A 15,365-nucleotide genomic window follows, 5' to 3' on the forward strand; every position below is an offset into this window, starting at 1 on the left:
CATTAATATTATTAATAATTATATATTATAAATAATATTAACAAATATATCAATATTAATTAAATTAATATAAAAATAATATTATTAGATTATTTATATGGGAAAATGATATGTGGAGGATATTCGTGCATTGTTGCATCATATGATAGATACTGAGCCACTAAAAAATTCGAATGATTACCTAAATGACCAATAAACTTTACTATCATTTTCTTATTAGGTATGCCTTCAACTTAATATAATCCTCTCTTTTTATACTTCATAAAAAACTGAACAGAAACCTCTGTTCAAAAACAATGAAACAGTTAATATGACCAAAAAAATAAAACATCTCAAGAATGTAATTATAAGCCATCAACTATTTACAAGATATTTTTTATTTTGAAGTCTAAACAAAGTTCAAAGATATTATTTATTTTGAATCCAAGCTAAGTATTCAAACCTATAGGATTGAAGTCTAAACAAAGTTCAAGTATTTTTTTTATTTTGAAAAGTTTAATATAATGTTTTTTATTTAGTTTGATCTTGGATAGTAATAACTTATTATTACTATTTTACACGTGATCTTTCCCTTTCTTCGCAAGATCGTTATCAAATATTGCAATTACTAATAGGTTGTTCGTCGTGCCATGGATCTTATCATGGTGTATTGAGCTTGCTGTGTTCTCTTTCGATTCCATCTTGAATGAGTTCAGTAAGCAGAGCTAAAAGTTGTCATTCAAGTAGATGTAGATAGAGTACAGTACCTACTCATTTGGAGGCTAGTTGGTTTGCAGTGGAGGATCGATCACAGGACGCAGAAGAATCCTCACGAGCAGGGAATATATGCCTTCGATCTCAGAAACTTTGGACTCATATGTGAGTTGTTCTGCCTCTTCTTCAACCTCTTGCATCTTACTGCCTTCAGCTGCTCGCAGTAGTTTCGGTTCTTTTCTGTAAAGTAAGATTATGTTATAAGCTCGGAGAACGTGCATGCAAGAATGCCGCTACGTAAATCAGAAACAGAGAGAGAGAGAGAGAGAGAGAGAGAGAACCATTTGCAGAAAAATCCATGATCCAATGGATGGTTAGGGTTTATATTAAGGGTAGAAGGCATAGGCCATCGGATTCCATGGTGTTGGGAAGCGTGTCAGTTCATGTCGAGCTGCATCAAGCATGCTTCATCCTTGTTTGAAGCACCCTTCGCTTCCCTGTGTGGATTCAGGCTTACTTGCCTTGTTTGCTTGCGCCTGCAATCTGTGTTTGCTGCGTGTGGAAATCGATGAGCAGAAGCCGGGAAAGAACTCCCCTGCTGGTAGCTGATGACGGTAAGGGAAGGAGGCATTGAATGAAGAGAGAGAGAGAGAGATGCTGTTGATGATATCAGTCCCTCCGATTGATTTGAAAGGCCATGCTGCTAACAGCTAAGATGCAAGTAAGAGGAGAATCCTCGATGAACGCATTGGTAATATGAGCCGATGATGCTGAGGAGAAGAAACCGTGATACGATTCACAAGAGTGATATCATTTATGTGCATGCATGATTATTTATTGCTTGCTGTTTGCAGGTGTGGCCTACCAAATCTCCACAGGACCTTCCATGGTCTTTTTATCGCACAAAAGCTTGGGAAGCAAGAAAGAGGGTGAAGCTTCCCGCCTCTATAAATACATCCTCTCCCCCACCTCTTATTGCTTCAAAGCAGTCTCATTTTTCCTGTCGGCTTACTTTGTCCTCTCCCCCTTTCTCTCTTCCTTTCGAAACAGAGTACGGCAATACAGAGGAAGGAAGGGAGGGTGGAGACGTCCAATCAAGATCCAGAAATCTGTTGCGTTATTCCAAGAATCGATCAAGAATCTAAACTTCCTTCCGTGTTTTTGGTGGTGTAAGCAAGAAAGCGATAAGAAAGGAAGCTCTTTTGTTGGAGGTGAGGGGAGGAGGGAACAGGGGAAGAACAGGGGAGGCGGAGATGAAGGAGGTGTGGACCTCCCTGGCCTCGATCATGGGCGTGTTCGCCTTTTTCCAGAGCATTCTCCACGCGGTGTTCCCGCCGGAGCTGCGGTTCGCGGCGGCGAAGCTGTTCCACCGCCTGTTCCGCTGCTTCTCCACGTACTGCTACTTCGAGATCACGGAGATGGACGGCGTGAACACCAACGAGCTGTACCACGCGGTGCAGCTGTACCTCAGCCAGTCGGCCTCCATGGCGGCCTCTCGGATGAGCCTCTCCCGCGGCCTCAACTCCTACGCCTTCACCTTCGGCCTCGCCAACAACGACCGCATCGTGAACGGCTTCCGCGGCGCCAGCGCCACCTGGGAGCACACCGTCACGCAGCGCCAGTCGCAGTCCTTCTCCTTGCGACCGCTCCCGGAGGAGAAGCGCAGCTTCACCCTCCGGATCAAGAAGAAGGACAAACCCCTCCTCATCCCGGCGTACCTCGACCACATCATGGAGACCGCCACCGAGCTCCGCCGCCGGAACCAGGACCGGCGACTGTACACCAATTCCCGCGGCGGCTCCATGGAGTCCCGCGGCTTCCCGTGGGAATACGTGCCCTTCAAGCATCCCAGCACCTTCGACACCCTCGCCATGGATCCCGCGAGGAAGGAGCTCATCATGGCCGACCTCAACGACTTCGCCCAAGGGAAGGCCTTCTACGAGAATACCGGCCGGGCGTGGAAGCGCGGATACCTGCTATACGGCCCGCCCGGCACCGGCAAGTCCAGCATGATCGCTGCCATGGCCAATCACCTCGGCTATGACATCTACGACCTCGAGCTCACCGAGGTGCAAACCAACTCCGAGCTCCGGAAGCTCCTGATGAAGACCACCTCCAAGTCGATCATCGTCATCGAAGACATCGACTGCTCCGTCAACCTCATCAACAGGAGCTCCAAGAAGCCGACCCCGCCGTGCGAGCCGCCATCGGACCTGAGACCCGCCAGGGGGACGGAGGACGGCGGTGCCGCCGCCAGGACAATAACCCTGTCGGGGCTGCTCAGCTTCACCGACGGACTGTGGTCATGCTGCGGCAGCGAGCGGATCTTCGTGTTCACAACCAACCACATCGAGAAGCTCGACCCGGCGCTTGTGCGGTCGGGGAGGATGGACATGCACGTGTTCATGAGCTACTGCTCGTTCCAGGCGCTGAAGATCCTCATGAAGAACTACCTAGGATGGGACGACAGCGAGCAGAGCGACGAGCTGATGAGGGAGTTGGCGGAGGTGGTGGACGAGGCTGAGATAACTCCGGCGGATGTCAGTGGGATCCTGATAAAGAACCGGAGGCGGGAGAGGCGCGAGGCGGGGGCTGAGCTGCTGGAGGCTCTGAAGGCCCGCGTCGAGAGGAGGAAGAGGAGTTCGAGCGAGCAGGTGGTGGAGGCGGAAGAGCAGGAGAAGAGGGCATTGGAGAGCCCCAAGGAGAGTACTGATCAATTGATGCACAGTTGCAATGCAAAAGAAGACAAGGGAGCGGAAGAAGATTGATGGACTCCATTAATCTCAACATGTGATCCATGCTTCACATCTTGCTCTCCAGTTGTCAGGTAAAAGAAGACAATGAGGAAGAAGAGGAGGGGGGTTGATGAGCTCCATTGATCTCCCATCATGTTATCTATGCTTACTACTACTACTACTACTACTACTACTACTACTGTGCTTCACATCTTGCTATACATCCAATACCCAAAGCTAATACTGCTACACATGCCTCAGTCTTCCATTCTTTTGTTCTTGATGAGCTTTTGAGGAACAGTAGTTTCTTGGATCCTCCTTGCTCCGGGGATTAAAGATTGGGCACACAGTCCAATGGATCATGAGGAGGGATTCCTGTTACTGTTCTCCTTGCTGCCACTCCATGCACTTCTTAAATTGCCAGTAAGTAAACAAGATAAAGTTGACAAATGTCAGAAATTTTGGTAGCACTTGGGCTTGTTATTGCTTGGATTTATTTTAACCATTGTAGTGGATGTTTTTGTGTTGGAATCATATGATAAAATGATTGGATGATCAAAATTTGAGACTCGGAAATAGACCCTCTATCTAAATGATAGAATTATGGGTATCGACTTTGGTTGATCGATAAAAATTAATATGCTTAGATGTATTATTGTATTTGAAAGAAGAAAAAATATTTTTTCTTTTCTTCATGTGATTTAAGAAGATGTGTAATTCTCTATCTTATAATATAATAACAAATTATAAATCTTAATTATTTGAAATCATGTATTTGAATATATTGTCGTGGAGAGATATATAAGAAGTCATATATCTAAATTTTTTTTGTCTCTCCTCTTATCGTTAATATTTACTGTTTCACTTCTTTTAATTACCACATCAATAGGTCTCTTAATCACGTACATTTGTCATCTTAAATTTTTTTTTCTCATTTTATCTTCTATCGAAGTGATACCTAATTATTCATAAATAAAAAAATATTTTTCTTTCTATCTTTCGTAGTAATTCCACACATTTATCTTAGCAATATAAAATTTTACATGTTATTAAAAAAAATTTACCATACCTTATAATATCTCTCTAAATTAAAAAAATATCTTTAGAATTAAATGGTAAATTAGATGTTTGATAAGTAATAGCATCTTTGCAATTTATTTCATACAAATCCTATAAATCCTTAGAAGAAAACAAAGTATGACATAAAAGAAATGTTTGATAGTAACAACAAGTTGTAATGTATGTCTTAATTATTCGATGTTGACTTTTATATTAAGTGTAAGATCGAAAAGATTAAATTGATTTCAAGAGTAATGAGACAAAAAAACAGAAAAAGAAAGAAAAAGTTTTATGGTAACAATAAATTGATTTGAGAGTAATGAGATCACTAAAAAAAAAAGGAAAAATAAAAGTTTGCAGGTAAATAAGCCGTACTGTCTTAATTATTTGTTATGTTGCATGTAAAGATCGAAAAGATTAAATTGATTTCAAGAGGAATGAGATAACGAAAGAAAACAAAGAAACCAAATAGCTCACGGAAGACGAACATGAAAACAGCCACGGTCTTGCTTGGCACAAAGTACAGTATGACACGGACACGCCACAAGTGCTCTAAGGCTAACAAAGCTTGCCGACATACTCCAAAGTCCAACGTTGCCATCTATGAGCTCCTTTGAGTACAATGTAAAGATTTATCTAAATGATGTAAAAGAACACATTGAAAGCTACATGGTAAGATGAGAGGAGGGGACAAAACGATTTAGGATGCTTGTTCTTCTATTTTTTCGGATTTTTTTTCTTGCTTATGCTCAAACTTAAATGTTCAAGCCTCAATTTTCATAAATATTTTAATATGATTAATATTTTAAAGTAATTAAGACTCTTCATGTAGAGCTTGATCAATCTAATCTATCATGTAAGCATAAACTATTGAAAAAAATATTATTTTCCTCCTAACAAAAGATGGTATGATACAAAATCTGAAATCTTTATTTTTAATCTTATCATTAAATCTCCTTTCGGTAAGTTACTCGAAGGAAGTATTCAGGAAATAAGTGAGGTCGACTCGACTTCATGACATGGATCGATACTTATATTTATCTCAATACTTAGACAGACACAAATATTAAGAAAAGATTAATCTATTACAATTCGAGATCTATTCATATAGTAACTATGTTCTTTGGGTTTGGATAAGTCCTATATAAGAGATGCAATAATATCTTGTGTGCATATCAAATTTCCTACATGATAAGTTTGAGACAAAGGAGATGTGTTCTCATTAGTTGTACGAGTTCTCGTGTATGTCGTCATCTTTTCTTTCTCTCTCTCTACCAAATTTGGTTGATAGATCTATTTTTATCATTTATCCTTTTAAAAAAGAAAAATCATATCATAGTGTGTTAACTGTTAAGAGCGAGAGATAACGATGATGATGATAATAATAATGATAATGATTATGTGATGTTAATTATTGATAATTAACTTGATTCATATAGGTTAGCAAATGGTGGCCTTCTTCACAAAAGAAGCATGATTCTGCCATCACCTTTTGTTGACGAACTCTTCTTCATATCTCATTGTTGATTGCTTTGTCTCTCTGTCCTTTTGCAAGACTATTATTTGTCACTCTCACTAGCAACCTGCAAATTTATTGTGAAGGTTTTTAAGAAGACCAATTTAATTCTTTTGAATTTGTTTTGATATGAACTTATATTTCAATGGTGTGAAATGAAGAAAGATCTACATCTTGGTTTCATTTCATGATTTCTCTGACCTTACTGTTCTCAAAATAAATTAATACTAAATAAACTTTACCATTTCATATGGTTCTTGCATTAAAATAGAAAAAATAAATTAGTTTGACATTATATATATATGATAAATTTTAGAATTATAATTCTATCTTTAAATCTTTTTGCATCTATAATATTTTTCTTAGGATCCTTATCAACAATATTTCCTAAGTCATTTTTGTCTTTAGTTTTTTTAGTATACCAAATTCTAAATCTATTACTATCAAACTTTTCAAAAAATTTTATACCTATTTAGAATCTTGTAAGAAAATATTATTAATTTTTCTCTAATATCTTTTCTGAAAGTATTCTGTTGTTATATTCCAAGTTGCTAACTTAATTTTTTTATTTTCAAACAAATTTTTTTACTCTAATTGAAATAAAACAATAAATTGACACCTAGACACCGATGTGATGGGATACTTTTAAATAATCTAATATTTTCAATTCGGGATACCTAAGTGGTAAAAGTGTCTTACGTCATTTGTGAATGATGACATAGCTCTATATTTAAATCAGTTAAGATCTATGTTCATCAGAGATATAATCTTATATTAGTTGTTAATGATATAATACAACCCTTCATTATTTTCATTCAAGTTTGGTATTGACATTGACAATATTAATCTTTGTTAGTTGTTACTTAATTATTTATTAAAATTTTTAATCGACATTATTAACCTATAAGTCCTTATTATGCTGATAAAAAAATCTATAGTTAATGTTTGTCATACTAGAAATAATTAACCTTTTTTTTTTTGGATGGATGCATAGGTTCTAACATCTGAAGTATTTCATATACTATAGTAAAATTTATAAGTACAAATATCTTATTTTTTTAACTATTATTTTTTACCATTAAGAATAAAAAGGGAGCAATATAATCGGCACTTCAAACTATTTCATTCCACTTTCTTTGACAAAAGATTCAATTAACAACTTTGCTATTGTTGCATTAGTTTAAACTAAATAATGTTTAATTAACCTTATTCATTATAGATATTAATAAAAGTGATTTCTATGGAGGGTGTTAATATTCAAAGTATACTTTTACTATATTTAAATTTGTAAGCATAAATATCTTATTTTCCAACTTTTACAGTGACAAACATATAAAAACTCCTATTATTTTTTTGACCATTAAAAAACAAAAGCAGCAATATAGTTATTCTTTATATGTTTGACAACCCAATTAAGCTGATGGATTTGAGGCACTCCAAACTGTCTCATTCCCACTTTCTTTACACTTCCTTTCTAACTCTTGGGACCAGCTTTGTGCCAAGCAAAGCAGCTCCTCCTCAGCTCCACCATGGAAAGGTGTGTTGGCCTGCAAGGGATGAGCTGCCCATATGCTTGGCTGACTTAGTTTAGCTTGAATGTCTCATTCTTTCTGTTCCATTTCTCCTCCCCAGGACATGACCACAAGGCACTGATAATGGCATTTGTTTTGCTGGTGGTTGATTCTTAGTCATATCATTCAAGATTTAGCTGCCAGAGATGTCTGCACACTTTAAGGCCATCATGTCCTCACATTTTAAAGATGCACATTAGAGAAAGAAGGATCCTAATTGTTTGAACCAAGGTTCGTCGTACCGTATCATACCGACTGTACACTGCTACAGTATCAGTACGGTACGGAGCGGTCCGCATATCGTTGACTTGTCGGACTGGTACGTACCGCCCGTACCGGGCGGTACAGTCCGGTACGGCAAACCTTGGTTTGAGCAAGGACATGAAAGTGACCATGGACTTGTCTTGTGCTAACAGATTCAAAAAGCTTAAAACTAGGGTCAAAGTTTGTGTCTTGTGGTGACTGGATACGTAGAATTGTTGCCAAAGCTTGGCCTTTGGCAACATGACTCTCACTCAATCCTCCCACTTGACTTGTGGTAGGGATAATATTCATCCTTTCACTTGAACTGTGATAGGAATAATATCCGATGTCGCATCGAAAACTAACACAAGAAGAAGTTAACTTAATAGAAATAATAAAATAGGATGTTCGAATTTGTCATGTCATGATGAATCATACTAAAAATTATTTTTAAAATTATTAAGAATCCAAACAATAGTTCTGGACGGATATTTGGTATGAGTAGAAAATTTATTGATGATGATATAGATTCTTTTTCTCTAATTTATCTTTGATGTATTAGTTAACTTAGCGTTAGAGGAATCATATCAATAACGTATCTAATAATAATTTTTTTTTAAGGAGTGATTGTAAAATTTTATCTACAATCTTTTTATAAAATATTTAACATGAATCTCAATGTAGCTTAGAAAATTTATACATATGTAGTTTTACTTATTGAGCTTTGTAGGTCTAAATAAAAGAACTAATTCTTAGGATTGTTGTATTGAACCAGAAGAGGAGAATCTGCCACATTTGCAGTGCACCACCAAGTCTTCCCCACTCTCAGTGCATTGATGAAAGTCGTATATGTTAGAAGTTGCATCTATTTTTTTCTAAGCTGAATCAGGTAATCAATGGAAGGAGTCAGGTGCAGGCAGACTCTTAAGTTGCATCCCTGAACATGCTTCACATGATCTGCCTCTATTCATCACATGGAATATAATATGCACCATTCGGAATGCAACTCACGTCACAGATCGACAAGTGTTGCAAATAAAGGTTTCCAGCTTGCAGTCAGCAGAGTTGAGAGAGAGAGAGAGAGAGAGAGAGAGAGAGAGAGAGAGAGACATACATAGATCCTCGTCTCATGTTGGAAGCACATACATTGCAGAATCCCTGCTGCTACTGCTGCTGACACAGGAAATTGTGCATGGTACCTGATGGCAGCCATGTCAGATTCTTCTGTCCTTTTGTGTCACAGCGATGATGATGGGAATCACTCATAGCTACAGAACTTGTAGCAGCCACAGCATTATTATCCTGAGCAATAGTTCCCTGCTGCTGCTGCTGCCCTGCTCTGAACAACACAACCAGAGCACCACTTTCCAACCCATAAGAGGACAAGCTTGATGATCCTCTTCTTCCTCACAGATCAACAGTGCATTTAGAAGCCAAAGCACAAGAGTTATCCACTGCACTTATGGACGTCACCAAAACCAAACTCTTGAGAGGACACGCCTGAAAAGTTCCAAGCTCAATCACTGTTTTGGAGACAGTGTGGGTGTACTCCTCTTCCTCACAGTTCTTTGCTATCACCAAAACTGACTCATAAAGAGGACAAGCTTGAGATGTTGCAAGTCATGGCCAATGCATTCTCTGTTTGGAGAGGTATGGTACACATGAAAGGAGGGCAGTACTCTTCCTCACAGCTAATCAAATGCCTCCTGAGCAACACTTCTTTTCTGCTCTTCAGAACAGCACAATGCCAGAGCTCATCTTGAAGCATTCCAAATCAAGGTGGGGACTGTATACACCTTGGAAGTGTATGGTACAAACATTTGATTCAATCGCAGCTAAACAAATGTTTTCAAGGTGGCAGGACATTTTAAAAATCAAGATATTTTTATAATACTACAGTTTAATATCATATCCAAAGTATGAGATGACTTCAATTGTCTTATAATAATTAAATAAGTCTATTATTATAAATTTAAGTTTAATCATTTTGGATCGATGATTCAAGCTTCATAAGTTAATAGATTAATTATTTTATCGAATCGAATGATGCTAAGTGATATCAAAATTAACATTGTGTTAAGTAGAAAATGATTAATGAATGTGATAGAGAGCACATCATATCATAAGATTATCATTATATTAAGTCTCGTATGTTTTATATTAAGATTTGATTTTTAGATTATGATGAACTTTGATTGACGATGATGTCAAGCAGCATTTGAGTGAAAAAGATTATAATACCTTATATCATAATCTAAAGAATACTATTGTTAATTTGGTCCAAACATGTTAAGTTAGTAGTTTAGACTAATTATAATATCTTGTATTATATTTTAAAGAGTACTACAGTTAATTTGATCCAAACATGTTAGGTTAGTAATTTAGACTAAAAAAAATTTAATGAATCAATTATCCTATCGAATCTCATTGTGATGTTTTATCATAAATGATAATTTTCTTTTTCAACCAAACAATCAAGGAAAAGTTTACAAAGGGCAAATGGATATGCATTTGAACAGTGTTATGGGATGGAAACTATGAGGCCACAACCATGAAAGCCTGTTGGGAGACAGCAGTTCAATGGAGTTCCTCATCATTAATCCAATCCTTGGCCATGTGTATCATGTTCTTCTTGTTCCCATGAACTCATCCCATCATTCCAAGAGGATTCTTTCTTCACATACTGTTGATGACTTCAGGGTATCCAATGCTTGTTCAACACATGATTGGCATATCTTATATGAAACCATCAATTCACCAGTTCTTTTTTCTTTGGGCATGAATCATATCCATTTTGGAACAGATGTGGCAGTAGGTAATAAGAACAAATTCTGCTCAGAATGCTGCCTTGAGATAGGGATGCCCACCATCTGGTTGAAGCTGCCAAAAGCCAAGATTCTGCTAGGGATGGCAGCTTGAGATGTGTAATTTGCACTCTTCAAAGTCTATATTAGACTGTTTGATTCCTTTTATATATATGTATATATGTATGTATATATGTATATATGTATACATATACATATATGTATATATATGTATACATATATATATATACATATATATATATATATGATTTGATAAAAATTATATAAAAATATAATTTACAAATCCCCTTCATCGCTTAGCTTAGTGATTGAAGGAACATGTACACCTCACTAGGTACTCATTGTAGATCCTAGAAGAAAAACATTTTTATTTTGAGTCGTATTACCTCGAGTATTCTTGATAAATTGGTGGACTAATCCGGTTTTGTCCTCGATAGAAATATTTATGATAATATTTTGATTTCTAATGAGTTAACTTATAACTTATCTAAATCTAGGAGTAAAGTGCCTCTTGCCTTACTTAAGCTTGATACATCCAAAGTTCATGACAGGATAACTTGGTTTGCCATTTTAACACCCTCGTTAGAATGTATTTCCTTAAGCCTTTTGTGGATTGGGTTGTGGCTTGCATTGCTTCCTCATATATTTCCTCTCTATTGAATTTACTTAGTTTCATAATTAATGTGGCATTCGTCAGGGTGATCTAATTTCATCATATCTATTTATTCTTGTCTAGTAGAATCCGAGCAACCTAATTAAAATAAAGATTGAGGATAAGATGTTGCTCACTTTAATATCAATGGCATAAAGGTCGATGATTTACTGTTTGCGTTTAGGGGTTAAAACTTATAATAGCCTTAGGACTATACTTGACAAGTATCAAGCTTTAATATTGGGAAGCCGGTGTGTGCAAGAGAAAAGGCCATTGTTCTAGCTATTGGGAAAGGACGAAAGACGAAGGTTGGTGGAATGTAAGTGTTGGAGATCCATACAGGGATATATATTTTTGTAGTTGCTGATTAAGTTATAATATTGTTCCTTTCCTTTTCATAAGTCACAATGTGTCGATTACCAAAGATCATACAAGATATGGTGCAATTCAAGAGAGAGAAATGGAACACAACATGAGATTTAGTCATCAAAGACAGATTGTGTACTCTAAGCAATGCAAAACTGAGAAGAAACAGCTCCCCCTTACTTCAATGTGTATCCTCCTCCAAGCTCTTCTGCCTGCAGTATCTCAGCTGAAGGGAGACCTGCCTCTCCATCCGCAACTGCAGGTAGAAGTTCTCGATGAACCTGTCTGCCCTCTGGTTGATGTCGTCGTCGGGCGACGCACCGCTGAGTGACCTCGACGCCTCCGACCCGGGGCTCGTCGTCCTCGACGCCGGTGAGCTCGACAAGCTCACCGTCCTCGAGAGCGTCCTCGACGACGACGACCCGGCCTCGTAGCCGTCATCGTCGGTGCAGTCGAGCAGGCTCGGTCGGGCGGTGAAGCTCAGCCGGCGAGACACCAGCGGCGATCTCTTGAGGGAGGAGGCCATCCATCTGGTGGCATCAAAAGACAGCAAGAACCTTACCTTCTGAATTGCCCTCCTGAGAAGGCCTAGAAGTGGAATTCTCTTCCTGTCAGCCATGAAGCTGTGTGACAAGGAACAGAAGAAGCTGGTTGGTGGCTTGTCTTATAAGATAGAGAGAGAGAGAGGTGGATATCCGCAATCTGTATTGGGTGTCAAGAATCTGCCAGGTTGGTTAGGGAAGACAGGAGGATAGAGGAGAATTCTATGGTTACTGTCTCCCAAGGAGAAAGATATATTCCATGTAGTGTGGTGGTAAGGCTAAAAGCAATTTGCTTTGGGAGCAAGCAATGTGGTTTAGAAGTCTAGGAGACATAAAAAGGCAATGCATGTTCCTATCAAGCAATAGTACAGCATCACATTTTAGACTGCACAGTGGATCTTAACTCATATTATTGATATATATTATTTATATGGAACATCTTTGTCGAATATGATGGCTTTAAGTGCATCAAAGCTTATGGACGAAGTCAGCTGAAAAGATTGATAATGTGCACGACAAATTCTCCCAATTGAATAATCTGATTGGACCATCTTAACCATTCAACAAGCTCCACATTCACTATTTTATTCACACAAGTTTGAGTATTTTCTTCATTATGACAATAATTAATTTGCTTACCTAAGTGGTCATGAAAAGCTATGCTAATCCACATATTTTCTCAATTCAATAATAATTAGTTACATGAATGGGCCTGTACTGTAATAGTTGGATGGAATCATTGATATATTAATTTATTGAATCTGAATCATTAATCCAAAATGTTGTGTATGATGATCTCAAATGATTTATCTGTGATATTTATTTGTTGGCATTCTTTTCCTAGCAAATCAGTCATGAGATTGCAGTTTAATCACTTCAGAAGTGGTTTTCCTGGCAATCAGCATTCCTTGAAGTCTTTGTAAGTTCAACCAAAGCCTCAAAACATATTCCTAGAAATTCTTATGAGATCTTTAGTTGACTTATCTCCATCATCTTAATTGTTCCTTAAAACATAAGGAACAAGGGAACTTCTTTGAAAGATAAATCGCAATGGTAAGAACCTTTGATAGAATCAATCCTATGATGCCTTGTATTAGTTGGAGAGAGAGAGAGAGAGAGAGAAAGAGGAAGAAAAGATGGATGTTTAGGAAGGAAAGTAATGTCCTGTCTATGATAAAAAGGAATTGTACCAAAATACATCTTGTGCTGTCACAACCCCCAAGAATGACCTAAGCAACACCTCCTACTATGGATAAGGCTTAGCAAGTTGTTTATCTTCTCACACACCTACCTCATACCTTCCTAGAATCTACAAACTTTTCTTAGATTCTCTACTATTTACTTTGTTGATTGTCTTTCCAAGGACATGGAATTGTGATGTGATATGTTGACAACTTGGGTGATTTCTATATGCATAAAAAAAGGTTCCTCTATGATGTGCTCACTTGTATTAAAGGAATTTGGCTTTTGTGAGCCAAGTTCAAAAGAAAAACAAGCCAAGCTTACATTATTTTAGCAAATATAGAATTATGTTGCTACATAGAAAGTTCATTTAATGACCAAAGTGAACAATCTTGACTCTTGAGTACTAGTAATTAGCTTTGCATGCAAGTCACCCTAGCACATGGATGGAGGTTTCTACCTTGAATGCTAGCACAAACTCAAACCCATTAAGCTCCCACACATGGTCATCCCCTGTGCTTCTCTCAGCTGGATTTGATGAGGTGAGACAGCTTCAAGCAGAATCCAAACACTAGGCAAAGTCAAGGAGAAGACACAGACATCTCTCTTCCCTGTCCTTCTCCTTCCTCTGCATTTTCTTCATTTACCCTACTTTATGTACTTAATTCTCTCACCATAAGGGTGTTAGTCCATGCATGGGTTACTCACTTTTACTGCAAGAAAAGCTTTGCCACTCCTAATTTATTCCTTGACAAAACATATGTGGAAGTAGAAACTAATACTAGACCCAATGTGATCAGGAAATCTAACTGAATGTTGTCCTAAAATAAAATCACATCCTCGTACAAGATGATATCAAGAATGTCCTAAGATACAATATGAAAAATCTCTTCCTGGAGATTATAAAAAATGATGCTTTTATATTTTATATGGATGATTAAAAAAATTGATTATAATCTTTGATGATCTAAATGCCGAAGAAATATTGCATAATGATAGAAACATCAAAATATTATGAAAAAGAAAAAAAATTAATGAAAAGAAATAAATGTTTTTTTTGATTTTCTCTCTCTTTAGCCTAACAGTGTAAATTTCCATCCACTAGTCCAATGAAGAGAATATGTGCTTTAAGGCAGACTTGTTTGAATGACAAAGATTAGCAGACAAGCTGTGTTAGCTTTAGCTTGATGGTGATTGATTGTGAACTGGGGCAGCTTCTTGTTGACTTTGCATGCAATTAACTATCATTAAATTTCATGGACAGGATGGAGTGTGTAGTATGTATGGTCTTCTTCCCTTGGACACATTTCTCATGTTAGGAATACATCTATTCATGTTATTCTTTTCTACCAACCATGTAGATCCTTGGTGACTACGTTTTTACATTTGACCAAGTAGGAATTCTCCAGCCATAATCTGATGCTGGTGAGTGTGATCAGTATGTCCATATTAAGATCTAAACTGAGAAATTAGAAGAGGAGAGGGTATTAAGAACAAAACTGAGAAAAACTAACATTTTAATTAACAAGTCCTCAAGAATGTCGTCTCATCCACTTTATAAGTTAATCATTAGGTCACATGAAATCAGTTGCTTCATTTTCAAGAAGCCTCCAAGTTGCAAATCATTTTGTTTGACTTGCACAATTTGATCCATGAAATGGTCCATCGTATATTGTTTGAAGCAAAGACTCTCATGCACCCTTCAAAGCCTGCTGGTAGCCAAAGTCATTCTTTGGGGTATAAACCTAGTGGAAGAAGAAGTCCTCTCCTGATCTCCATCTGGTCTTCAATCTAAAAGCTTACCATAACCATCACTTGCTTTTGCTAATCAAGCCGAAACATAGTATTCATGGACTTGCTCAATCCTTCAAGATTTGATATCCATTAAACAAAGGCCATACATTGCAAACTCGGCAAACAAGGTGACTAAAAGAAGCCTTCAACTAAGTGCCCACAGTGTAACCATCACGTCACATCCACA

The 15,365-nt window shown here is 37.7% G+C and overlaps 2 protein-coding genes across 2 annotated transcripts; one reads left to right on the plus strand and one right to left on the minus strand.

The window, feature by feature from the left end:
- Positions 1 to 1,691: 1,691 nt before the first annotated feature.
- LOC135638627 (AAA-ATPase At4g25835-like) lies at positions 1,692 to 4,052 on the plus strand. Its single transcript, XM_065151826.1, has one exon. The coding sequence runs from the start codon at positions 1,947 to 1,949 to the stop codon at positions 3,459 to 3,461; it is 1,515 nt and encodes a 504-aa protein (XP_065007898.1). The 5' UTR covers positions 1,692 to 1,946; the 3' UTR covers positions 3,462 to 4,052.
- A 7,789-nt stretch (positions 4,053 to 11,841) lies between these two features.
- LOC135638423 (uncharacterized) lies at positions 11,842 to 12,279 on the minus strand. The gene has a single exon (XM_065151536.1). It carries the CDS (start codon positions 12,277 to 12,279, stop codon positions 11,842 to 11,844), a length of 438 nt encoding a protein of 145 aa, XP_065007608.1.
- Positions 12,280 to 15,365: the final 3,086 nt, after the last annotated feature.

The sequence above is a fragment of the Musa acuminata genome, chromosome BXJ3-5, assembly GCF_036884655.1.
Source record: "Musa acuminata AAA Group cultivar baxijiao chromosome BXJ3-5, Cavendish_Baxijiao_AAA, whole genome shotgun sequence".
Taxonomy (NCBI): Eukaryota; Viridiplantae; Streptophyta; class Magnoliopsida; order Zingiberales; family Musaceae; genus Musa; species Musa acuminata.

What these genes read in the sequence shown, in the direction of transcription:
- LOC135638423 (XM_065151536.1), bottom strand. Translation starts at nt 12,279, where the DNA reads ATGGCTGACAGGAAGAGAATTCCACTTCTAGGCCTTCTCAGGAGGGCA.
- LOC135638627 (XM_065151826.1), top strand. Translation starts at nt 1,947, where the DNA reads ATGAAGGAGGTGTGGACCTCCCTGGCCTCGATCATGGGCGTGTTCGCC.